At 42.4% G+C, this 26,836-nt stretch overlaps 1 protein-coding gene across 1 annotated transcript; it reads left to right on the top strand.

Annotated features, from left to right (window-relative positions):
• Window positions 1-1,802: 1,802 nt before the first annotated feature.
• LOC133615053 (lipopolysaccharide-induced tumor necrosis factor-alpha factor homolog) lies at window positions 1,803-26,836 on the top strand. The gene is made up of 3 exons (XM_061973392.2): window positions 1,803-1,997; window positions 23,712-23,856; window positions 26,437-26,836. Coding segments are annotated over exons 1-3 (252 nt in total). The 5' UTR covers window positions 1,803-1,996; the 3' UTR covers window positions 26,543-26,836.

The following is a 26,836-nucleotide window of genomic DNA, read 5'->3' on the forward strand; positions in this document are numbered from 1 at the left end:
GAAACCTGTTTCCTTTTTCCGGTTTCTTGAGCAACATGAAACCTGTTTCCTGTCTGCTGTGCGTGACTGCTCTCTGTTGACGCGAAAAAAGATAAGTACCGTATTATCTTTCTATCTGTGTGCTTCTACAAAACCCAAAACCAGTGAAGTTGGCACATTGTGTAATTTGTCAAAAAAAACAGAATACAATGATTTGCCAATCCTTTTCAACTTATATTCAATTGAATAGACTGCAAAGACAAGATACTTAACGTTCGAACTGAGAAACTTCATTTTTTTTTTGCAAATAATCATTAACTTAGAATTTAATGGCAGCAACACATTGCAAAAAAGTTGGCACAGGGGCATTTTTACCACTGTGTTACATGGCCTTTCCTTTTAACAACACTCAGTAAACGTTTGGGAACTGAGGAGACCAATTTTTGAAGATTTTCAGGTGGAATTATTTCCCATTCTTGCTTGATGTACAGCTTAAGTTGTTCAACAGTCCGGGGGTCTCTGTTGTGGTATTTTAGGCTTTATAATGCGCCACACATTTTTAATGGGAGACAGGTCTGGACTACAGGCAGGCCAGTCTAGTACCCGCACTCTTATACGATGAAGAAACACTGTTGTAACACGTGGCTGGGCATTGTCTTGCTGAAATAAGCAGGGGCGTCCATGATAACGTTGCTTAGATGGCAACATATGTTGCTCCAAAACATGTATGTACCTTTAAGCATTAATGGTGCCTTCACAGATGTGTCAGTCACCCAAGCCTTGGGCACTAATACACCCCCATACCATCACAGATGCTGTCTTTTGAACTTTGACCTTATAACAATTCGGATGGTTATTTTCCTCTTTGTTCCTGAGGACACAAAATCCAAAGTTTCCAAAAACAATTTGAAATGTGGACTTGTCAGGCCACAGAACACTTTTCCACTTTGCATCAGTCCATCTGAGATGAGCTCGGGCCCAGCGAAGCCGGCAGCGTTTCTGGGTGTTGTTGATAAACGGCTTTGGCTTTTCAAAGTAGAGTTTTAACTTGCACTTACAGATGTTGCGACAAACTGTAGTTACTGACAGTGGTTTTCTGAAGTGTTCCTGAGCCCATGTGGTGATATCCTTTACACACGGATGTCGCTTTTTGATGCAGTACCGCCTGAGGCATCCAAGGTCCGTAATATAATCGCTTACGTGCAGTGATTTCTCCGGATTCTCTGAACCTTTTGATGATATTACTGACCGAAGATTTCTTGCAATAACTCGTTGAGAAATGTTGTTAAACTGTTGGACAATTTGTTCACAAAGTGGCGACCCTCGCCCCATCCTTGTTTGTGAATTTCATGGAAGCTGCTTTTACACCCAATCAGGGCACCCACCTGTTCCCAATTAGCCTGTTCACCTGTGGGATGTTCCAAATAAGTGTTTAATGAGCATTCCTCAACTTTCTCAGGTTTTTTTTGCCCCCTTTTTTAAACATGTTGCAAGCATCAAATTCCAAATGAGCTAATATTTGCCAAAAATAACAACGTTTTCCAATTCGAACGTTAAATATCTTGTCGTTGCAGTCTATTCAATTGAATATAAGTTGAAAAGGATTTGCAAATCATTGTATTCTGTTTTTATTTACCATTTACACAACGTGCCCAACTTCACTGGTTTTGGGTTTTGTATTTATTTATGTCATTGACGTCATTATGCTATAATAGTCCTCTTTATATTTGCTTGGAGCTGAAACTGAGAGGGAGGTTGTTCTCACTGTTTTTGCATACACATTTATTTTGATTTATTAATGTCCTCACATTGGATGTTGGGTGGAGCCGATAAGTGGAAACTGTGAGGGGAGGGGAGGCTGTGCTGGTAAATGTGCTTTCAGATGCTGCATCTTCTCTGTTGGGCTTATGAAGTCGTGAAGTCATAGTTTTTTTAGTTCTAATTCAAACAGTTTTTGCTAATATTTGTCCTCTCGTCTTTCAACCAGGCGAATCCAACAAAGAAGAAGACAGTGACAAGTAAGTAAATATAATTTTTTAATATTTTTATACACTCCTGAAACAAGTGTCCACCGCAGTGAACCGTGATTGTTTTTGGTCTATTTCTTCTGTCAGAGTTGCACATTTCAGAGAAACAATAGCCCTGTTATGCATAAGACAAACATCCACTGCCAAGGACGCTGGCTCTCAGGAGGAAAACAGGTCTACCATTTATTTATTAAAGATGGACTATGCAAATTGATGAATAAGTTAATATGCCGGAGATAGTTATATATGTAGTTCCTGGCAGGCAAGAGACAGAAAAAGAAAGATGTCAATACAAGATGGTAGAACATAGTAAAAACACTGCTATGCACAATATAATAAACAGTATTTTACATGAAGGATTTGAGATTTCTTATAAATGTGTTGAAGGTTGTTGACCCGCTTATGGCAGCTGGAATTTATGTACCCTTAACTGATGAATATCTGTTGACTGAATGTTGTGCATCTATAAGGTTTTACCCCAATTGATAATTACATACTGTTACGCATTAACTAGGCATTAGTCATCATTCAAAAAGCATATTTCCAACCATAGGTGCCGATCTAGGTTTCTGCCAGTGGGTGCTCGGTGTGTGTGTATTAGTGTTGTCCCGATACCAATTTTTTGGTACCGGTACCAAAAGTGTTTTGGTACTTTTCGGTACTTTTTTAACCCTTGTGTGGTGTTCGGGTCTGTGGGACCTGTTTTCATTTTTTATTAAAAGAAAAATGATACAATTAATTAATTTTTCAAACTGAGACTCACTGACTTTGGCTCATTTTCTGTGAAGAACATATATCAGAATACATATTTAATGACCACACACCATACACCCCCCCTACACATTTCTATTACATATAAGATGTCCGGGTCCACTGGACCCGGGACTAATAGAAGTGTGGAAATTGATGTTCTGTGTACCACACACACACACACACACACACACACACACACACACACACACACACACACACACACACACACACACACACACACACAGCAGGCCTAGACAGGAGGAGGACAGAGTGTAGGTACACTGAACATCAGAGGGTCAAATGTGCGAGAAAATGAGAGCAGACAGTGTTTACAAACAATGTTGCAAAATTGTGTGGGAACCACAGGTGCAGAAACACAAAAGAAGAATCCCTGTGGGATGCAGAAACTGGCAGAGAAATTTTCTGTGCAACGTTCATATTGTTGTTACTCAGCCAGCGTTTGTGGGTCTGATGGACTTGTGGCTTTTAATGCCTCACGATCAAACACTTTAATGTTAAAATACTGAACAGATGTTTATTGGGATAAAGTAAACATCTGTTCAGTTCAGTATTTTAACATGAAAGTGTTTGATTGTGAGGCATTAAAAGCCACAAAATGCAACGGGTCCATCAGACCCACAAACACTGGCTAAGTAACAACAATATGAACATTACACAAGGGTTGAATAAAGGGGACCACAAAAAATGTCATGATTGGCTTTATTTTAACACAAATCTTAGGGTACATTAAACATATGTTTCCTATTGCAAGTTTGTCCTTAAATAAAATAGTGAACATAGTAGACAACTTGTCTTTTAGTAGTAAGTAAACAAACAAAGGCTCCTAATTAGTCTGCTGACATATGCAGTAACATATTGTGTCATGTATCATTCTATTATTTTGTCAACATTATTAAGGAAAAGTGTTAGAAAATGAATTATTAATCTACTTGTTCATTTACTGTTAATATCTGCTTACTTTCACTTTTAACATGTTCTATCTACACTTCTGTTAAAATGTAATAATCACTTATTCTTCTGTTAGTTTTGGATGATACTACAAATTTGGGTATCAATCCAATACCAAGTCGTTACAGGATCATACATTGGTCATATTCAAAGTCCTCATGTGTCCAGGGACATATTTCCTGAGTTTATAAACATAATATAAATTAAAAAAAACAAAAGAAGATTTTGTGATGTTAAAAAATGTAGATGTAATCATAGTGGTATCGACTAGATACACTATTGTACGTGGTATCATTACAGTGGATGTTAGGTGTAGATCCACCAATGGCGTTTGTTTATATTGTAGAGTCCCGGAAGAGTTGGTGCTCCGGGGAATTCTGGGAATTTGTTCTGTAGTGTTTATGCTGTGTTGCGGTGCAAATACTCTTCCAAAATATGTTTGTCGTTGTAGTTTAGTGTGGTTTCACTATATGGCACATGTTTATGACAGTGTTGGCATTGTTCATACTGCCACCCTTAGTGTGACACTTCATTCGTTCGTGGGCAGTGTGTTCAAAGTCAAGATGATTGTGTCGTTAGTTAATTATCAGGCACAATAAAGCCTTGGTTAGATTTTGTTAATTATTGACTATTTGATTTGTGACTCTTTTATTATGTGAAACGGACCAAACACGCCACTAAATTAACAACAGGATTGATTTTTCAAAAATTCTGTAGAAGAATGAAAGTTGCCGTCAATCCCACGTGGGTGCTTGGCATTGTCCGTGGATGCACAGTTAAACACAGTTCAAATGTTTTACACATTAATTATTAGGAATGTAACTATAGACGGTAATAATGATAACAGCGGTAAAGCTCCCGACGGTTAATATTACCGTTTTAAATTAAGATTGTCGGAAAAACTGCGATTAAATACTGCAAATTAAATACCTCCCGGACCGAAAGCTTAGATTAGACCAGGGCGATGAATCGATTTTATTGATAAATTTGAGATTTTTGTTGCAGACGATTTGAAAAACAAAAATTCTGTTTTTTTTCTTCTTGCTCCGTTATATTTTTTGTCCCCAGGAGCTTCCGTAGCTTCCGCTCTCCCCCGTATTGACTGAGAGACATTAACACACACCACATTGCACATTCAAAGCCCCGGCCGAGTCATACCAAAGACTATAAAAATGGGACCCATTACCTCCCTGCTTGGCACTCAGCATCAAGGGTTGGAATTGGTGGTTAAATCAACAAAAATTATTCCCGGGCGCGGCCACCGCTGCTGCCCACTGCTCCCCTCACCCTCCAGGGGGTGATCAAGGGTGATGGGTCAAATGCAGAGAATAATTTTGCCACGCCTAGTGTGTGTGTGACAATCATTGGTACTTTAACTTTAACTTTACATGCTAATACTAAAGAAAACGAGGGCGAGACGTTTGTTCCAGATAAAAGAGTATATAGTCAGTGGTTTGGTTTTGCGGAAACAGACGTAAAACAAGTGATTGCACGCAGCAAAGTTTGTTTCAAAAAGGCAGCGGCACAACAAACTTATTTCAGATTCTGAAACCGAACCATCCAGCCGAGTGCGGGAAATGCAATATTTTACCAGGCGAACAAGAACATAACAAAAAACAAACAGTGAAAAAGCCTGCATTTTTCCACTCACTAAACTATGGAGACCTCTCAGCGCTTAGTTTTATTTACGTGTACTGCTCTGGTAATGGGTACATTCGCACCCACCTGCACAAATGTACTTCAAAATGTAACAATCAAAATAAATATGACTTTTTTGTTTTGTTTACTAGGGCATGCATATATGATATGCATTAGTTTGACCATTTAAAATCAACAATAATAAAAAGGAGATGCTTGGAAATAGCATAAAAATGCCCCAAAAACTTGGAAAAAGCGATTCATAGCGCTGTTTTTTGGTGTAACCATCATGAGCGTTCTGTTCAGGTACAATTCTTTTATATTTTGATAAATCATCATAAATAGGTATTGATCAATCTTTAAGCTGTGTGTATTTGATTTCAGTTTGCTTTTGACATCTTATTTAGAATTGTAGTTGAAACTTTTACAACCTTGTGTTGCGCTCATGATGACGTAACCAAACTAGATTTCATTTAAATATCTTATTTTGAATATATATTCCCTTTTTTACATTTAGTATATTTAATTATTAATTTATAAACATTGAATACATTTCAAATATCAACAACATGCAATTGCCTTCATCTTATAGGGCAGGGGTGTCAAACTCAAATACAGAGTGGGCCAAAATGTAAAACTGAACAAAGCCGCGGGCCAAGGTTGAACAAATTAACCTTTTAATATGGACCCAAACAAGTTTTGCATTGAATATTGAACAAGCAAGGCTTGTATAACTTTATAGTGACATGCAAAATCGATTTTCAAATAATAATAATAATAATAATAATAAAAAATATCAATGGCATATCAAATACAATTTATATAAAAATGTAATGCCACTTTTCTATTTGCAGCCTTCTGAGGTAAATATCAACATTAACTTCTTCCACAGGCTAATAAATTAGAAAATAAAATAACAATGAATAAATCAACCATTCAGGACTTTGAGCTGCTCAGTTTGACACCCATAATAATAATAATAATAACTGGGATTTATATAGCGCTTTTCTAAGTACCCAAAGTCGCTTTACATGTAGAACCCATCAAACATTCACACCTGGTGGTGGTAAGGTACTTTCATAGCCACAGCTGCCCTGGGGTAGACTGACGCTCTATACCATTGTTCCTCTTATTGCATCAAATCAGGAACTAGTACTATACACACTGGGTGTCATGTCTGTATTATCATGTTTTGTTTTAAGTCACGTTTTGTTTAGTTTCTGTCTTTTCACTCCCTTGTCTGGTCACCATAGCAACCATTAGTTTTCACCTGTCACGTCACGCACCTGTTTCACGTTTTGAGTCACGCACCTGCTTTCACTAATCATGTCCATAGTATTTAAGTTCATTCATTTTCTGTTGTTCGGCCTGACGACCTCACCCCGTATTATACACCTGTCACACTCTGTCCACCTCTGCGCACTTCATGTCCATGCCAAGTAAGTTTTGTTTATTATTGCCATAGTTAGTGTTTTATGTTGTTCATAGTTTTTTGCCCCCGTGCAAGTCTTTTGTTTTCGTTAGTCAAGTTTGTACATCCGCCCTGAGCGCGCTTTTTGTTCTTTTGTTAGTGTAAAATAAATAATGTATTCACCTTCACGCCATGTCTGGTCCAAATGCTCATTCGCACCACGGGAGAACAAACCACGTCAAAGTCCTAGTCCTGACACTGGGGAACTTTCACTTCTTAATTGTGCTCCGTCCACTTAGCATTTGTCAATAAAAAGGAACTATAGAAGCCTCTCAGCATGGCAGTCATATTTAGAGCCCTCATGTACGACGCCCATGGTCCAGGATCCAGGGAGGTTCCCCACTTTACTTTATAGTATTGATTGAAATGATTGGATTAGTGGGAGTGGCACATGGCTCATGCTTTAAAAGCATGTGCACTGGTTTCTTATATATAGTGGTCAGACCGCTGCTCATTTTCTATTCTGTCTCATCATAAATTCATATTAAATCATTCAGGAAGTGCATAAACCACTCAAGCAATCCTTGCTCAACATAACATTTGCAGGAGAGCCTCACCCTGATTGTACACAATACAGCACTGAGATGACGTCATCGCTTGTCATTTGACCTCACATAATAAATAAGAGGTATGATTGAACAGCAAATACACATGAAAGTGTGCCTTCACATTTTTGTTTTCCTTTTGAAAAAGGCAAGTTGTCTTACGTTCAGGGTCTAGATATCAATCAAATAAATCAATAATAACTAGTTAAAGATCCTGTCATTGTGGCAGCTGAATTGAAAGTGTTTTTTAATAATTAAGTCCAAGAATTATATACATGTACTGTATACTTACATACACGCACATCCTCGCAGGCACAAGACATTCAAACAACGTGGAGAACTTGAATTAGGTCCTGACGTTGAGCAACTCAAAACTCACATTGGAACAAAATGCTCTTTGACAACGTTTAATCAATGTTGGGTTCTGACGTTGATTTGACCATTGAATTTTGGTCATTTTCCAACCAATATTTTACAAACCGTGTTTCCATATGAGTTGGGAAATTGTGTTAGATGTAAATATAAACGGAATACAATGATTTGCAAATCATTTTCAACCCATATTCAATTGAGTGCACTACAAAGACAAGATATTTAATGTTCAAACTTATAAACTTTATTTTTTTTTTGCAAATAATAATTAACTTAGAACTTCATGGCTGCAACACGTGCCAAAGTAGTTGGGAAAGGGCATGTTCATCACTGTGTTACATGGCTTTTCCTTTTAACAACACTCAGTAAACGTTTGCGAACTGAGGAGACACATTTTTTAAGCTTCTCAGGTGGAATTCTTTCCCATTCTTGCTTGATGTACAGCTTAAGTTGTTCAACAGTCCGGGGGTCTCCGTTGTGGTATTTTACGCTTCATAATGCGTCACACAATTTTCATTGGGAGACAGGTCTGGACTACAGGCAGGCCAGTCTAGTACCCGCACTCTTTTACTATGAAGCCACGTTGATGTAACACGTGGCTTGGCATTGTATTGCTGAAATAAGAAGGGGCGTCTATGGTAACGTTGCTTGGATGGCATTATATGTTGCTCCAAAACCTGTATGTACCTTTCAGTATTAATGGCGCCTTCACAGATGTGTAAGTTATCCATGTCTTGGGCACTAATACACCCCCATACCATCACATATGCTGGCTTTTCAACTTTGCGCCTATAACAATCCGGATGGTTCTTTTCCTCTTTGGTCCGGAGGACACAACGTCCACAGTTTCCAAAAACAATTTGAAATGTGGACTCCTCAGACCACAGAACACTTTTCCACTTTGCATCAGTCCGTCTTAGATGAGCTCAGGCCCAGCGAAGCCGACGACGTTTCTGGGTGTTGTTGATAAACGGTTTTCACTTTGCATAGGAGAGTTTTAACTTGCACTTACAGATGTAGCGACCAACTGTAGTTACTGACAGTGGGTTTCTGAAGTGTTCCTGAGCCCATGTGGTGATATCCTTTATACACTGATGTCGCTTGTTGATGCAGTACAGCCCGAGGGATCGAAGGTCATGGCCTTAGCTGCTTACAGGCAGTGATTTCTCCAGATTCTCTGAACCCTTTGATGATATTACGGACCGTAGATGGTGAAATCCCTAAATTCCTTGCAATAGCTGGTTGAGAAAGGTTTTTCTTAAACTGTTCAACAATTTGCTCACGCATTTGTTGACAAAGTGGTGACCCTCGCTCCATCCTTGTTTGTGAATGACTGAGCATTTCATGGAATCTGCTTTTATACCCAATCATGGCACCCACCTGTTCCCAATTTGCCTGTTCACCTGTGGGATGTTCCAAATAAGTGTTTGATGAGCATTCCCCAACTTTATCAGTATTTATTGCCACCTTTCCCAACTTCTTTGTCACGTGTTGCTGGCATCAAATTCTAAAGTTAATGATTATTTGCAAAAAAAAAAAAATGTTTATCAGTTTGAACATCACATATGTTGTCTTTGTAGCATATTCAACTGAATATGGGTTGAAAATGATTTGCAAATCCTTGTATTCCGTTTATATTTACATCTAACACAATTTCCCAACTCATATGGAAACAGGGTTTGTACAACACAAATACAACTTTGAAACAACATGCTTTTTGATGACGTCTATTCAATGTTAGGTTGTGACGTTGATTTGACCATTGACTTAGACTTCCTTTTTATTGTCATTCAAATTTGAACTTTACAGTACAGATAAGAACAACATTTCGTTACATTAGCTCATGGTAGTGCAGAATAAAAAAGCAATAAGGTGCAGATATAAACAAATAAATAGGTTACTGTACAGATAAATATATTGCACTTTTTCATATGCATCCACATTTATGGATGTATGTTATATTGTCTTTTTTATTCCAGCGAGTTAATCCATTTTGGGGGGAGTTGAGGGGATTATTATGATGCGTTCAAGAGTCTTACGGCCTGAGGGAAGAAGCTGTTACAGAACGTGGAGGTTCTGCTTCGGAGGCTGCGGAACATATATATATATATATATATATATATATATATATATATATATATATATATATATATATATATATATATATATATATATATATATATATACATATATATATAAATATATATATATATACATATATATATATATATATATATATATATATATATACATATATATATAAATATATATATATATACATATATATATATATATATATATATATATATATATATATATATATATATATATATATATATATATATACATATATATATAAATATATATATATATATATATATATATATATATATATATATATATATATATATATATATATATATATATATATATATATATATATATATATATATATATAAACATATGTACATATATACATATATATACATGTATATAAACATATATACATATATATCCATGTATATAAACATATACATATATACATGTATATAAACAAATAGACATATACATACAGTGCTCAATACCGGGATAGAGCGGAATATACGTTAGGTCAGGAAAAAGGCTATTTCATCCCTACAAGCCTGTTTCGCACGTTTCCCTGCTCTTCAGGGGATTTTATAGAATTGTCTGTGGTTGTTACATATATATAGGGTACATTACATGTGGGTGTGGCCATTGTTACACAGTAGTGCCTTGCTTCTGTGCCGGCATGATGAGACATTATTGACAGGCACTTCCCCAAAAAACATGTACTCAGGAAGATATTCAACAGGAACACCTTGAAACTTAGCTACAGCTGCATGATGAATATCAAACAAACCATTGACTTACACAAGAAAAAGATTCTGAGCACACACAGACAAGCAACCGCTAACGAATCTAACTCCACAGATAACTGCAAGTGCAGATAAAAGGCTTAACTGCCCACTAAACGGAAACTGTTTAAGAACATCAGATGTTTACCAAGCCAGCGCCACCAGCAAGGACAACTCAAACACAGAGACATACATTGGACTCACAGATAAAACCTTATAACAATCACACAGCATCATTCCGTAGGCCCCGACTCAATAACTCTACAGAGCTGAGCAAACACATATGGACTCTTACAGACAATAAAATTGATCACGCCATTACATGGCGAATTGTCGCATCTCCCTCACCATACAACATTGCAGCTAAAAGATGTAACGTGTGCCTGAAAGAAAATTGTATTATATACCACACCAGCATGTCCACTTAAAACAAACCCAACGAACTGCTCTCATCATGCCGGCACAGAAGCAAGGCACTACTGTGTAACAGTGACCACACCCCCATGTAATGTACTCTAAATATATGTAACAACCACAGACACTTCAATAAAATCCCCTGAAGAGCAGGGAAACCTGCGAAACAGGCTTGTAGGGATGAAATAGCCTCTGTGTTTTTCCTGACCTAACGTATATATATATATATATATATATATATATATATATGTATATATATATATATATATATATATATATATGTGCTCCTCTCTGAGCTGCCACCTTACCGTGGTACAGGAGTTTGCGTGTCCCAATGATCCTAGGAGTTATGTTGTCCGGGGGTTTCTATGCCCCCTGGTAGGGTCTCCCAAGGCAAACTGGTCCTAGGTGAGGGATCAGACAAAGAGCAGCTCGAAGACCTCGATGAAGAACACAAACAAAAGACCCAGATTTCCCTCGCCCGGACGCGGGTCACCGGGGCCCCCCTCTGGAGCCAGGCCCGGAGGTGGGGCACGATGGCGAGCGCCTGGTGGCCGGGCCTGTCCCCATGGGGCCCGGCCGGGCACAGCCCGAAGAGGCACCGTGGGTCCCCCCTCCAATGGGCTCACCACCCATAGCAGGGGCCATAGAGGTCGGGTGCAGTGTGAGCTGGGCGGCAGCCGAGGGCAGGGCACTTGGCGGTCCGATCCTCGGCTACATAAGCTGGCTCTTGGGACGTGGAACGTCACTTCGCTGGGGGGGAAGGAGCCTGAGCTAGTGCGTGAGGTGGAGAAGTTCCGGCTAGACATAGTCGGACTCACTTCGACGCACAGCAAGGGCTCTGGAACCACTTCTCTTGAGAGGGGCTGGACTCTCTTCCACTCTGGCGTTGCCGGCAGTGAGAGGCGACAGGCTGGGGTGGCAATTCTTGTTGCCCCTCGGCTCAAAGCCTACACGTTGGAGTTCAACCCGGTGGACGAGAGGGTAGCTTCCCTCCGCCTTCGGGTGGGGGGACGGGTCCTGACTGTTGTTTGCGTTTATGCGCCAAACGGCAGCTCAGAGTACCCACCCTTTTTGGATTCACTCGAGGGAGTACTGGAGAGTGCTCCCCCGGGTGATTCCCTCGTTCTACTGGGGGACTTCAACGCTCATGTTGGCAGCGACAGTGAAACCTGGAGAGGTGTGATTGGGAACAATGGCCGCCCGGATCTGAACCCGAGTGGTGTTCTGTGATTGGACTTTTGTGCTCGTCACAGATTGTCGATAGCAAACACCATGTTCAAACATAAGGGTGTCCATATGTGCACTTGGCACCAGGACACCCTAGGCCGCAGTTCCATGATCGACTTTGTAGTTGTGTCATCGGATTTGCGGTCTCATGTTTTGGACACTCGGGTGAAGAGAGGGGCAGAGCTTTCTACCGATCACCACCTGGTGGTGAGTTGGCTGCGATGGTGGGGGAGGATGCCGGACAGACCTGGCAGGCCCAAACGCATTGTGAGGGTTTGCTGGGAACGCCTGGCAGAGTCTCCTGTCAGAGAGAGTTTCAATTCCCTTCTCCGGAATAACTTTGAACATGTCACAAGGGAGGTGCTGGACATTGAGTCCGAGTGGACGATGTTCCGTACCTCTGTTGTCGAGGCGGCCGATTGGAGCTGTGGCCGCAAGGTAGTTGGTGCCTGTCGTGGCGGTAATCCTAGAACCCGTTGGTGGACGCCGGCGGTGAGGGATGCCGTCAGGCTGAAGGAGTCCTATCGGGTTCTTTTGGCTCATGGGACTCCTGAGGCAGCAGACAGGTACCGACAGGCCAAGCGGTGTGCGGCTTCAGCGGTCGCGGAGGCAAAAACTCGGACATGGGAGGAGTTCGGGGAGGCCATGGAAAAAGACTTCCGGACGGCTTCGAAGCAATTCTGGACCACCATCCACCGCCTCAGGAAGGGGAAGCAGTGCAGTGTCAACACCGTGTATGGTGGGGATGGTGTTCTGCTGACCTCGACTGCGGATGTTGTGGATCGGTGGAGGGAATACTTCGAAGACCTCCTCAATCCTACCAGCACGTCTTCCTATGAGGAAGCAGGGCCTGGGGAATCTGTGGTGGGCTCTCCTATTTCTGGGGCTGAGGTTGCCGAGGTAGTTAAAAAGCTCCTCGGTGGCAAGGCCCCGGGGGTAGATGAGATCCGCCCGGAGTTCCTTAAGGCTCTGGATGTTGTGGGGCTGTCTTGGTTGACAAGACTCTGCAACATCGCGTGGACATCGGGGGCGGTACCTCTGGATTGGCAGACCGGGGTGGTGGTTCCTCTCTTTAAGAAGGGGAACCGGAGGGTGTGTTCCAACTATCGTGGGATCACACTCCTCAGCCTTCCCGGTAAGGTCTATTCAGGTGTACTGGAGAGGAGGCTACGCCGGATAGTCGAACCTCGGATTCAGGAGGAACAGTGTGGTTTTCGTCCTGGTCGTGGAACTGTGGACCAGCTCTATACTCTCGGCAGGGTCCTTGAGGGTGCATGGGAGTTTGCCCAACCAGTCTACATGTGCTTTGTGGACTTGGAGAAGGCATTCGACCGTGTACCCCGGGAAGTCCTGTGGGGCGTGCTCAGAGAGTATGGGGTAACGGACTGTCTTATTGTGGCAGTTCGCTCCCTGTATAATCAGTGTCAGAGCTTGGTCCGCATTGCCGGCAGTAAGTCGGACACGTTTCCAGTGAGGGTTGGACTCCGCCAAGGCTGCCCTTTGTCACCGATTCTGTTCATAACCTTTATGGACAGAATTTCTAGGCGCAGCCAGGGCGTTGAGGGGATCTGGTTTGGTGGCTGCAGGATTAGGTCTCTGCTATTTGCAGATGATGTGGTCCTGATGGCTTCCTCCGGCCAAGATCTTCAGCTCTCACTGGATCAGTTCGCAGCCGAGTGTGAAGCGACTGGGATGGGAATCAGCACCTCCAAGTCCGAGTCCATGGTTCTCTCCCGGAAAAGGGTGGAGTGCCATCTCCGGGTTGGGGAGGAGATCTTGCCCCAAGTGGAGGAGTTCAAGTACCTCGGAGTCTTGTTCACGAGTGGGGGAAGAGTGGATCGTGAGATCGACAGGCGGATCGGTGCGGCGTCTTCAGTAATGCGGACGCTGTATCGATCCGTTGTGGTGAAGAAGGAGCTGAGCCGGAAGGCAAAGCTCTCGATTTACCGGTCGATCTACGTTCCCATCCTCACATAGGAGCTTTGGGTCATGACCGAAAGGACAAGATCACGGGTACAAGCGGCCGACATGAGTTTCCTCCGCCGGGTGGCGGGGCTCTCCCTTAGAGATCGGGTGAGAAGCTCTGCCATCCGGGGGGAGCTCAAAGTAAAGCCGCTGCTCCTCCACATCGAGAGGAGCCAGATGAAGTGGTTCGGGCATCTGGTCAGGATGCCACCCGAACGCCTCCCTAGGAAGGTGTTTCGGGCACGTCCGACCGGTAGGAGGCCACGGGGAAGACCCAGGACACGCTGGGAAGACTATCTCTCCCGGCTGGCCTGGGAACGCCTCGGGATCCCCCGGGAGGAGCTGGACGAAGTGGCTGGGGAGAGGGAAGTCTGGGCTTCCCTGCTTAAGCTGCTGCCCCCGCGACCCGACCTCGGATAAGCGGAAGAAGATGGATGGATGGATATATATATGTGGTCAAAAGTTTACATACACTTGTAAAGAACATAATGTCATGGCTGTCTTAAAGGGGGACATTATCACAATTTCAGAATGGTTAAAACCATTAAAAATCAGTTCCCAGTGGCTTATTATATTTTTCGAAGTTTTTTTTCAAAATTTTACCCATCACGCAATATCCCTAAAAAAAGCTTCAAAGTGCCTGATTTTAACCACCCGTCCATTTTCCTGTGAAGTCACATAGTGATGCCAACACAAACAAACATGGCGCATAGAACAGCAAGCTATAGCGACATTAGCTCGGATTCAGACTCGGATTTCAGCGGTTTAAGCGATTCAACAGATTACGCATGTATTGAAACGGATGGTTGTAGTGTGGAGGCAGGTAGCGAAAACGAAATTGAAGAAGAAACTGAAGCTATTGAGCCATACCGGTTTGAACCGTATGCAAGCGAAACCGACGAAAACGACACGACGGCCAGCGACACGAGAGAAAGCGAGGACGAATTCGGCGATCGCCTTCTAACCAACGATTGGTATATGTTTGTTTGGCATTAAAGGAAACTAACAAATATGAACTAGGTTTACAGCATATGAAATACATTTGGCAACAACATGCACTTTGAGAGTGCAGACAGCCCAATTTTCATCAATTAATATATTCTGTAGACATACCCTCATCCGCGCTCTTTTCCTGAAAGCTGATCTGTCCAGTTTTGGAGTTGATGTCAGCAGGCCAGGGAAGCTATGGTCGATATTCTTCTCTTGATCATCTTCGGTGGCATAAGGGACGGTGTGAGCCAAGACATCCAGGGGGTTTAGCTCGCTCGTCTGCGGGAACAAACTGCCGCCATTGCTTGCCGTGCTACCGAGGTCCTTTGTCCCTGAATTGCTCACACACTCCGGCAGATTCAATGGGGGTCTGGCGGCAGGTTTCATTGACTTTATCGTTGGAAATGCATCTGCTTTGAGTGTCGCAGGATATCCACACATTCTTGCCATCTCTGTCGTAGCATAGCTTTCGTCGGTAAAGTGTGCGGAACAAACAATTTTTTGCCACTTTCGCATCTTTGGGCCACTGGTGCAACTTGAATCCGTCCCTGTTCGTGTTGTTACACCCTCCGACAACACACCGACGAGGCATGATGTCTCCAAGGTACGGAAAACAGTCGAAAAAAACGGAAAATAACAGAGCTGATTTGACTCGGTGTTTGAGAAAATGGCGGATTGCTTCCCGATGTGACGCCACGTTGTGACGTCATCGCTCCGAGAGCGAACATTAGAAAGGCGTTTAATTCGCCAAAATTCACCCATTTAGAGTTCGGAAATCGGTTAAAAAAATATATGGTCTTTTTTCTGCAACATCAAGGTATATATTGACGCTTACATAGGTCTGGTGATAATGTTCCCCTTTAAGTTAAGTTAAGTTGGTCACAAAAAACATTCATGAAATGTGGTTCTTTTATGAATTTGTTATGGGTCTACTGAATATGTGAGCAAATCTGCTGGGTCAAAAGTATACATACAGCAATGTTAATATTTGGTTACATGTCCCTTGGCAAGTTTCACTGCAATAAGGCGCTTTTGGTAGCCATCCACAAGCTTCTGGCAAGCTTCTGGTTGAATTTTTGACCACTCCTCTTGACAAAATTGGTGCGGCTCAGCTAAGTTTGTTGGTTTTCTGACATGGACTTGTTTCTTCAGCATTGTCCACACGTTTAAATCAGGACTTTGGGAAGGCCATTCTAAAATCCTAATTCTAGCCTGATTTAGCCATTCCTTTACCACTTTTGACGTGTTTTGGGGTCATTGTCCTGCTGGAACACCCAACTGCCCCCAAGACCCAACCTCTGGGCTGATGATTTTAGGTTGTCCTGAAGAATTTGGAGGTAATCCTCCTTTTTCATTGTCCCATTTACTCTTGTAAAGCACCAGTTCCATTGGCAGCAAAACAGGCCCAGAGCATAATACTCCCACCACCATGCTTGACGATAACGCTTGGTGTTCCTGGGATTAAAGGACTCACCTTTTCTCCTCCAAACATATTGCTGGGTATTGTGGCCAAACAGCTAAATTTTTGTTTCATTTGACCACAGAACTTTCCTCCAGAAGGTCTTATTTTTGTCCATGTGATGTCAAGACAGCCATGACATTATGTTCTTTACAAGTGTATGCAAACTTTTGACCACGACTGTATGTATACACAGTACAGGCCAAAAGTTTGATCACATCTTCTCATTCAATGCGTTTTCTTTATTTTCATGTCACTGAAGGCATCAAAACTTTGATTTACGGGAAATGATTAGACAGCCAGGCACCTTATGAGTCAGGACATAAAGTACATTACAACAGTACTTTCTGTTCTCAAACAGGCAGGGTGTCTTGTAAAAACTAACATGTGGCGCTAAATGACTACCGTAAGTAAGGGTAAGAGTAAGAGCTTTTCTTTGCGTCACACACACACACACACACACACACACACAAACACACACACAAATACTAGATGCTAACAGTAAAGTATTGTATAATTTCAGTCTTTCATCCAGACGGGATCGAAACGATAGTTTTTGAGAACGGGCTCCAGAATGGGAAAGTCTGAAAACGGCGCCTTGTCATTATTGTGCGGATAAGCAAACCGCTACTTTTTGATAACCATGATATCGCTGTTCCGTCATGCAACTATACAAAAGACAAGGCCGCGCACGAATGGTGGACAACAAAGCTGTGTACGTGCTGCAGTTACTGCTATTAGCACTATAGCGACAAAACAATATCAACCTAGAAGGACCGCCAGTGCATTGTAACTAGCATTAGCATGTAGCATATAGCTTTGACTAGCAAATCTTGTCTGGACGTGACTCGTTGATCGGACAACATTTGGATGTGATTTCTCGATTTTTGAACTTTTAACATCCCTAAGTAACCCCTTATGAAACATAGCCCGTTTTATTCTGAAAATCTATCAGATTTGTTTTGTTTATTTGTCATACTTCCTGTCTGTGCGAAATTGATGCAGCTTTGCTGCCACATTGGCTAAAAATAGAAGCAAGGAAATGTAGGTCAAGTTAGCAAAATAATGGAGTTATTGTATATCTAAATATAAGTATGTATATCGCGATTTTTATTTATTCAGATTCTAAATTGGTTCATCCATCCATCCATCCATTTTCTACCGCTTATTCCCTTCGGGGTCGCGGGGGCGCTGGAGCCTATCTCAGCTACAATCTGTCGGAAGGTGGGGTACACCCTGGACAAGTCGCCACCTCATCGCAGGGCCAACACAGATAGACAGACAACATTCACACTCACATTCACACTCTAGGGCAAATTTAGTGTTGCCAATCAACTTATCCCCAGGTGCATGTCTTTGGAGGTGGGAGGAAGCCGGAGTACCCGGAGGGAACCCACGCAGTCACGGGGAGGACATGCAAACTCCACACAGAAAGAACCCGAGCCCGGGATTGAACCCAAGACTACTCAGAGTCAGGACCTTCGTGAAATTCAAAAATCTCTCTCACTCACTCTCTCTTTCTCTCTCTATATATATATTTTAGGTCATTTCTACGCCTACTCGCCACAAGTTTACGTCATTCGTACAGAGACCAAGAAGAGGTTTGTAACCTCTTTTGAACAGTTTTAATTATCATTTTCATACCAAATGATGTATTGCAAAAATTGGTTTGAATCGAGAATCCATTTTCAATCGATAGCCGTAGACCAAGGTGGTTGGTGCCTGTCGTGGCGGTAATCCTAGAACCCTCTCTGGATGCCGCCAAGCTGAAGAAAGAGTCCTATCGGGTCCTTTTGGCTCTTTGTAATCTCTGACTGTCTCATCCTAGTGTCATTGGAGCCAACGTGTACAACTATGTTCGCAGAGCTAGTGGTGCGATTAGCCTGTCATAATGTGTTTACTAGGCCTGTTGCGAGTTAGCTCCCTAAAATTAGCTTCAATGTCAGGTGCTCTGGCCCCGGGAATACACTTAATTATGGCTGGTTTTCTAAGCTGTATGTTTCGGGTGATGGAGTACCCTGAGACTAAGGTGTGGTGCCCGGTAGACTGGGGTGGGTCTAGCTTAAGGGCTAAATCTATTATGCGTCTCAACCGGTTCACTGTTGCTTGTAGGGCTCTTAGGGCTGCTACAAACTGGGCTAGTCAGCTCGTTACAACTAACGCTAGCAAATGTGTCCGCAGCAGTGACGTGCGGTGAGGTTCATGGCTGGAGAGGCACTGACTTCATCACAGTCAGATTTACAAACATATGAACCCTAAAGAGTATCGTATTCACCATTTGATTGGCAGCAGTTAACGGGTTATGTTTAAAAGCTCATACCAGCATTCTTCCCTGCTTGGCACTCAGCATCAAGGGTTGGAATTGGGGGTTAAATCACCAAAAATGATTCCCGGGCGCGGCGCCGCTGCTGCACACTGCTCCCCTCACCTCCCAAGGGGTGATCAAGGGGATGGGTCAAATGCAGAGGACACATTTCACCACACCTAGTGTGGGTGACAATCATTGGTACTTTAACTTAACTTTAACTTTACACATACAAACTGTAGCACACAAAAAAGCACATTTAATAAAAAAAAACGTATTATGGTCTTACCTTTACTTATAAATGAAGTCCATGCGCCGCTCCTTCTGAACAAAAGCATCAATAATTTGTTTATAGAAGTCTTCCTTATCTGTCTTCAGTTTTAAAAGTCTCTCTGTCTCGATGGAGATCTTCCTTTAATTATTACCTCCTGCTTCGATTGAAAGTCCAGTTTAGAAAACTGTTTTATTTTAGATATGTAATCCTCCATGTTAAAAGTCCAGGCGAGAGGAAAAAATAAACGATCGCTAACTGTTGCTGCTTGTTGTCACTTATTCTGCAGCCGAGTAGTCGCAAAAATGATCTCTGGGATCATCTACCACCAGGAGGCGGGATTACTGCGAGCCTCACACAGTGCGTCTTTGCAGCCGTTTTATGATTGCTCAACACAAGAAATAGTTGTTGACAAAATACACTGTACATTATATACATCAGCTAACTAAACTATGGAAATGTACAATATAATTCTTATAGCAATACGGTCTCACTGCACAGCAGGCCAGCAGTTAGCCGAGTCATTGCGCAATCCATGGCGAGGCTCAACTGGCTGGTGACTCACCGCAAGTCTCTTCTCAGTATTTGAACGGCAAATGTGAAAATTCAGCGACTTCGAATAAAAATAATCTAAAACTGGTGAAGTTAAATGGAAAATAACTTTATAGTATAATCACTGGATACATATAACAATTTAATTAATTTGTTTTCTTTTTACATTTTTTTTCTTTACATGATGGCACGTGAGGCCCCGCCTCACCTGCCTCCCCTGACTGCACGTCACTGGTCCGCAGCGTCTAAAGTTACGAGATTACTCTGCTCTAGATGGCGGACACGGTCCTCTAGTAGGGCCAACCTATCCATGAGAATGGTGCACGAAGAGCAGGGAGCCATACTCCTGTTATTTCTTTCACCGTGTCGAGTTCTTGCTGACTTTCGGAGAAGTGGCCGCAACATCTGGTCGCAGATTCCTTAGAACGTAGCCGCCTTCACCGCGCCGGACTTAGCTTCGTTAGCTTAGAAGCTAGCTAGCTGAGAGACAAAGAGCGGGTGGTTTGCAAGTTTGATAAGACCACTTAATATGTTTGGGAAGGAATAAAGAAAACCGTAAAACAATTACAACCTCCCTCTCAGTTTCAGGTCCAAGCAATTATAAAGAGGACTAACATAACGTAATGACCTCAATGACATAAATAAATACAAAAACCTAAAACCAGTGAAGTTGGAATGTTGTGTGAATCATAAATAAAAACAGAATACAATGATTTGCAAATGATTTCAACTGAATAGACTGCAAAGACAAGATACTTAACGTTCGAACTGAAAAACTTTGTTATTTTATTCAAAAAAGCTGACACAAGTGGCGAAAAAGACTGAGAAAATTAAGGAATGATCATCAAACACTTATTTGGAAAATCCCAAAGGTGAACAGGCTAATTGGGAACAGGTGGGTGCCATGATTAGGTATAAAAGCAGCTTCCATGAAATATGAAATGCACAGTCATTCACAAACAAGGATAGGGCGAGGGTCACCACTTTGTGAACAAATGCGTGAGCAAATTGTCCAACAGTTTAAGAACAACATTTCTCAATGAGCTTTTGCAAAGAATTTAGGGATTTCACCATCTACGGTCTGTAATATCACCAAAAGGTTCAGAGAATCTGGAGAAATCATTGCACGTAACATTGACGTTATCATGGACGCCCCTGCTTATTTCAGCAAGACAATGCCAAGCCACGTGTTACAACATCGTGGCTTCATAGTAAAAGAGTGCGGGTACTAGACTGGACTGCCTGTAGTCCAGACCTGTCTCCCATTGAAAATGTGTGGCGCATTATGAAACGTAAAATACGACAACGAAGACCCCGGACTGTTGAACAACTTAAGCTGTACATCAAGCAAAAATGGGAAATAATTCCACTTGAAAAGCTTCAAAAATGTGTCTCCTCAGTTCCCAAACGTTTACTGAGTGTTGTTAAAAGGAAAGGCCATGTAACACAGTGGTAAAAATGCCCCTGTGCCAACTTTTTTGCAATGTGTTGCTGCCATTAAATTCTAAGTTAATGATTATTTGCAAAAATAAATTGAGTTTCTCAGTTTGAACATTAAACATCTTGTCTTTGCAGTCTATTCAATTGAATATAAGTTGAAAAGGATTTGCAAATCAATGTATTCTGTTTTTATTAATGAATTACACAACGTGCCAACTTCACTGGTTTGGGCAGACAGATAGAAAAGATAATACTTATCTTTTTTCGCGACAACAGCGAGCAGTCACGCACGACAAACAGGAAACCAGAATCAGGAAGCCCTGTTGCTCACTTAGACAGATTTGGACAGATTTGTGAGCATTATTTGAGGGAATTAGGTATTTTGTGTATATAGTAAAATGTTTTGGATCTCTGAGTTCAATTCATGAAAAATGGGAGCGAAAACAAAAGTGTTGCGCGTATCTTTTTGTTCAGTATAGTTGTGAAAAAATCTGTTGTATTTACACTAGACTAATTTGTAGTGTGTGAACCGGGTACAGGGAGTGAACATAAGTGTGATATGAAGTGGAAAAGAGGTAAGATGTTGAAAATGTAAAAATGTGATGCGCCATTTTGAATCTGTAAATACACAATATTGCCAAAAGTATTTGGCCACCCATCCAAATGATGAGAATCAGGTGTCCTAATCACTTGGCCCGGTGTATAAAATCAAGCACTTAGGCATGGAGACTGTTTCTACTAAATGTGAAAGAATGGGCCGCTTTCAGTGATTTCCAGCGTGGAACTGTCATAGGATTCCACCTGTGCAACAAATCCAGTCGTGAAATTTCCTTGCTTCTAAATATTCCAAAGTCAACTTTATTATAAGAAAAGTGAAGAGTTTGGGAACAACAGCAAGTCAGCCACCAAGTGGTAGGCCACGTAAACTGACAGAGAGGGGTCGGCAGATGCTGAAGCCCATAGTGCAAAGATTTTCTGCACAGTCAGTTGCTATAGAGCTCCAAACTTCATGTGACCTTCTAATTAGCCCATGTACAGTACGCAGAGAGCTTCATGGAATGGGTTTCCATGGCCGAGCAGCTGCATCTAAGCCATACATCACCAAGTCCAATGCAAAGCGTCGGATGCAGTGATGTAAAAGCACGTCACCACTGGACTCTAGAGCAGTGGAGACGCCTTCTCTGGACTGATGAATCACGCTTTTCCATCTGGCAATCTGATGGACCAGTCTGGGTTTGGAGGTTGCCAGGAGAACGCTACATTTCAGATTGCATTGGGCCTTTATGGACAGAATTTCTAGGCGCAGTCAGGGCGTTGAGGGGATCTGGTTTGGTGGCTGCAGGATTAGGTCACTGCTATTTGCAGATGATGTGGTCCTGATGGCTTCCTCCGGCCAAGATCTTCAGCTCTCACTGGATCGGTTCGCAGCTGAGTGTGAAGCGACTGGGATGGGAATCAGCACCTCCAAGTCCGAGTCCATGGTTCTCTCCCGGAAAAGGGTGGAGTGCCATCTCTGGGTTGGGGAGGAGATCTTGCCCCAAGTGGAGGAGTTCAAGTACCTCGGAGTCTTGTTCACGTGTGGGGGGGGGGGGGGGGGTGTGTGGATCGTGAGATCGACAGGCGGATCGGTGCGGCGTCTTCAGTAATGCGGACGCTGTATCGATCCGTTGTGGTGAAGAAGGAGCTGAGCCGGAAGGCAAAGCTCTCGATCTACGTTCCCATCCTCACCTATGGTCATGAGCTTTGGGTCATGACCGAAAGGACAAGATCACGGGTACAAGCGGCCGAAATGAATTTCCTCCGCCGAGTGGCGGGGCTCTCCCTTAGAGATAGGGTGAGAAGCTCTGTCATTCGGGGGGAGCTCAAAGTAAAGCCGCTGCTCCTCCACATCAAGAGGAGCCAGATGAGGTGGTTCGGGCATCTGGTCAGGATACCACACGAACGCCTCCCTAGGAAGGTGTTTCGGGCACGTCCGACCGGTAGGAGGCCACGGGGAAGACCCAGGACACGCTGGTAAGACAATCTCTCCCGGCTGGCCTGGGAACGCCTCGGGATCCCCCGAGAGGAGCTGGACAAAGTGGCTGGGGAGAGGGAAGTCTGGGCTTCCCTGCTTAAGCTGCTGCCCCCGCGACCCGACCTCGGATAAGCGGAAGAAGATGGATGGATGGATTGTGCCGAGTGTGAAATTTGGTGGAGGGGGGATTATGGTGTGGGGTTGGTTTTTCAGGAGTTGGCCTTGGCCCCTTAGTTCCAGTGAAAGGAACTTTGAATGCTCCAGGATACCAAAACATTTTGGACAATTCCATGGGATGGCACTTCAAGTTCATATGTGAGTAAAGGCAGGTGGCCAAATACTTTTGGCAATATAGTGTATATTCAAATAAAACCAATCTGAATCCGAACCGTGGAAGAAAAAGACGTGTTGGTTTATATTTATATTATTTCCCACTTTCAGTGACTCACGTGGTGGAAATGCCATCGCTGCTAGATTGCCCAGGACAAGCGCAGTGTCCCCACTGCCAGCAGACGGTGGTCACCCAGGTAGAACTCAAAGCAGGCCTGAAGACCTGGGGCATCTGTGGAGGCCTCGCCATCTTCGGGTAAGAACAATTACAACCGATAAAAAAGGGTGGGCACATATGATGATTTTCCTATTTTCTGACTTACAAATGTTGTTACAATGTTGGATAATCGTGTTGAGCAATGCCAAAGCTTAAAATCATAAGGTTAATGTCATGTCTGTGTGATCATGTTTTGTTTTAGTCATGTTCGGTTTTGTTTTTGTACTTTTTGTGCACTTTTGTTTGTTTTGTCACCATAGCAACCATTAGTTTTCACCTGTTACGTCACGCACCTGTTTCACGTTTTGAGTCACGCACCTGTTTTCACTAATCACGTCACTATTATTTAAGCTTCGATTTGCCAGGCTGTCTGTCTGGCAACATCACACTCTCCACACACCCTTATGACCCTTGCTGCGCTTTTTCATGCCGTTTTCTCGTCCAAGTAAGTTTTCTTTATTCATGCCATAGTTTGCAAGTTTTGTTTCATTGTTCATAGTTTCTGACGTTGTGCAAGTTTTGTGTTAATAGTCAAGTTTTGTACATCCGCCCTTGTGCGCGCCTTTTGTTTATTCTTTCTTTGAGTGTTAAAATTAAATATGTATTCACCTGCACGTCATGTCTGGTCCAAATCATTTGCACCTCGGGAAAACAAACCACGCCATAGTTGAAGTCATGACAGTTAATGCATTTGGCTGTGAACTTGCACACAGTTTTTGAGTCCTCTGAACACAATCTTTTTTTGACAGTGTGGCGTACACACTTATGTGGGCATTTGCAATCTACAAGGAACACCTCCACCATCCAATAGCTTGCAGACATAAGCAGAAAATAGGTTATAAATGTGGCAGTGGAGCAAAATGTACGTACAATTGCAAACCCCGTTTTCATATGAGTTGGGAAATTGTGTTAGATGTAAATATAAACGGAATACAATGATTTGCAAAACATTTTCAACCCATATTCAGTTGAATATGCTACAATGACAACATATTTGATGTTCAAACTGATAAACTTTTTTTTTTTTGCAAATAATCATTAACTTTAGAATTTGATGCCAGCAACACGTGACAAAGAAGTTGGGAAAGGTGGCAATAAATACTGATAAAGTTGAGGAATGCTCATCAAACACTTACTTGGAACATCCCACAGGTGTGCAGGCTAATTGGGAACAGGTGGGTGCCATGATTGGGTATAAAAACAGCTTCCCAAAAAATGCTCAGTCTTTCACAAGGTAAGGATGGGGCGAGGTACACCACTTTGTCCACAACTGTGTGAGCAAATAGTCAAACAGTTTAAGAACAATGTTTCTCAAAGTGCAATTGCAAGAAATTTAAGGGATTTCAGCATCTACGGTCCATAATATCATCAAAAGGTTCAGAGAATCTGGAGAAATCACTCCACGTAAGCGGCATGGCCGGAAACCAACATTGAATGACCGTGACCTTCGATCCCTCAGACGGCACTGTATCAAAAACCGACATCAATCTCTCAAGGATATCACCACATGGGCTCAGGAACACTTCAGAAAACCACTGTCACTAAATACAGTTTGTCGCTACATCTGTAAGTGCAAGTTAAAGCTCTACTATGCAAAGCGAAAGCCATTTATCAACAACATCCAGAAACGCCGCCGGCTTCTCTGGGCCCGAGATCATCTAAGATGGACTCATGCAAAGTGGAAAATTGTTCTGTGGTCTGACGAGTCCACATTTCAAATTGTTTTTGGAAATATTCGACATCTTGTCATTCGGACTAAAGGGGAAGCGAACCATCCAGACTGTTATCGACGCAAAGTTCAAAAGCCAGCATCTGTGATGGTATGGGGGTGCATTAGTGCCCAGGGCATGGGTAACTTACACATCTGTGAAGGCACCATTAATGCTGAAAGGTACATACAGGTTTTGGAACAACATATGCTGCCATCTAAGCGCCGTCTTTTTCATGGACGCCCCTGCTTATTTCAGCAAGACAATGCCAAGGCCACATTCAGCATGTGTTACAACAGCGTGGCTTCGTAAAAAAAGAGTGCGGGTACTTTCCTGGCCCCGCCTGCAGTCCAGACCTGTCTCCCTTTGAAAATGTGTGGCGCATTATGAAGCGTAAAATACGACAGCGGAGACTCCGGACTGTTGCGACTGAAGCTCTACATAAAACAAGAATGGGAAAGAATTCCACTTTCAAAGCTTCAACAATTAGTTTCCTCAGTTCCCAATCGTTTATTGAGTGTTGTTAAAAGAAAAGGTGATGTAACACAGTGGTGAACATGCCCTTTCCCAACTACTTTGGCACGTGTTGCAGCCATGAAATTCTAAGTTAATTATTATTTCCAAAAAAAAAAAAAGTTTATGAGTTTGAACATCAAATATCTTGTCTTTGTAGTGCATTCAATTGAATATGGGTTGAAAAGGATTTGCAAATCATTGTATTCCGTTTATATTTACATCTAACACAATTTTCCAACTCATATGGAAACGGGGTTTGTAACACCAAAGCATATTCATTGAATATTACCTTAACCGCAAGAAAGTGTGTTAAATGTAGAATCATCATAGGTTCCCTCTCAAGATTATGGAGAACTGAACATACCTTTTTGTTAATGTTTCCTCTTACTTTCAGGTGTTTTCTCTGCTGCTGTATACCATTCTGTGTGGACTCCTGCAAGGATGTGGAGCACCACTGTCCAAACTGCCGTAACACCATCCATGTTTACAAGCGATGGTGATCGCACAGTTTTAAGCAGTGACTCTTTCACCGCACTCAAATGTTACCAATGCTGAGATGTTCTGTGAAGTGTGGCTGTGGCATGGCAGATCTTATGAATGCATTATAAATCAGCCAGTGGTAGTCGGGATTTAGTGCTAAAATGCAAACCAATTGGCATGTTTTTCTTTGTCCCTTAGGATTCTAACAACGTTAAATGCAAAAACAACACATATTCTAAGCTTGCTTGCAAATATATTCCACATGTATTCAACTGTGTGTTGCAGAAATACAATTAAAAAAAACTAATGTTGTA

This window comes from Nerophis lumbriciformis, linkage group LG22 (assembly GCF_033978685.3).
Source record: "Nerophis lumbriciformis linkage group LG22, RoL_Nlum_v2.1, whole genome shotgun sequence".
NCBI classification, from domain to species: domain Eukaryota; kingdom Metazoa; phylum Chordata; class Actinopteri; order Syngnathiformes; family Syngnathidae; genus Nerophis; species Nerophis lumbriciformis.

Bases quoted from the DNA above. Each gene is read 5' to 3' on its own strand.
- LOC133615053 (XM_061973392.2), top strand. The intron at 23,857-26,436 runs GTAAGAACAATT...TCTTACTTTCAG, and splicing joins GGAGGCCTCGCCATCTTCGG to GTGTTTTCTCTGCTGCTGTA.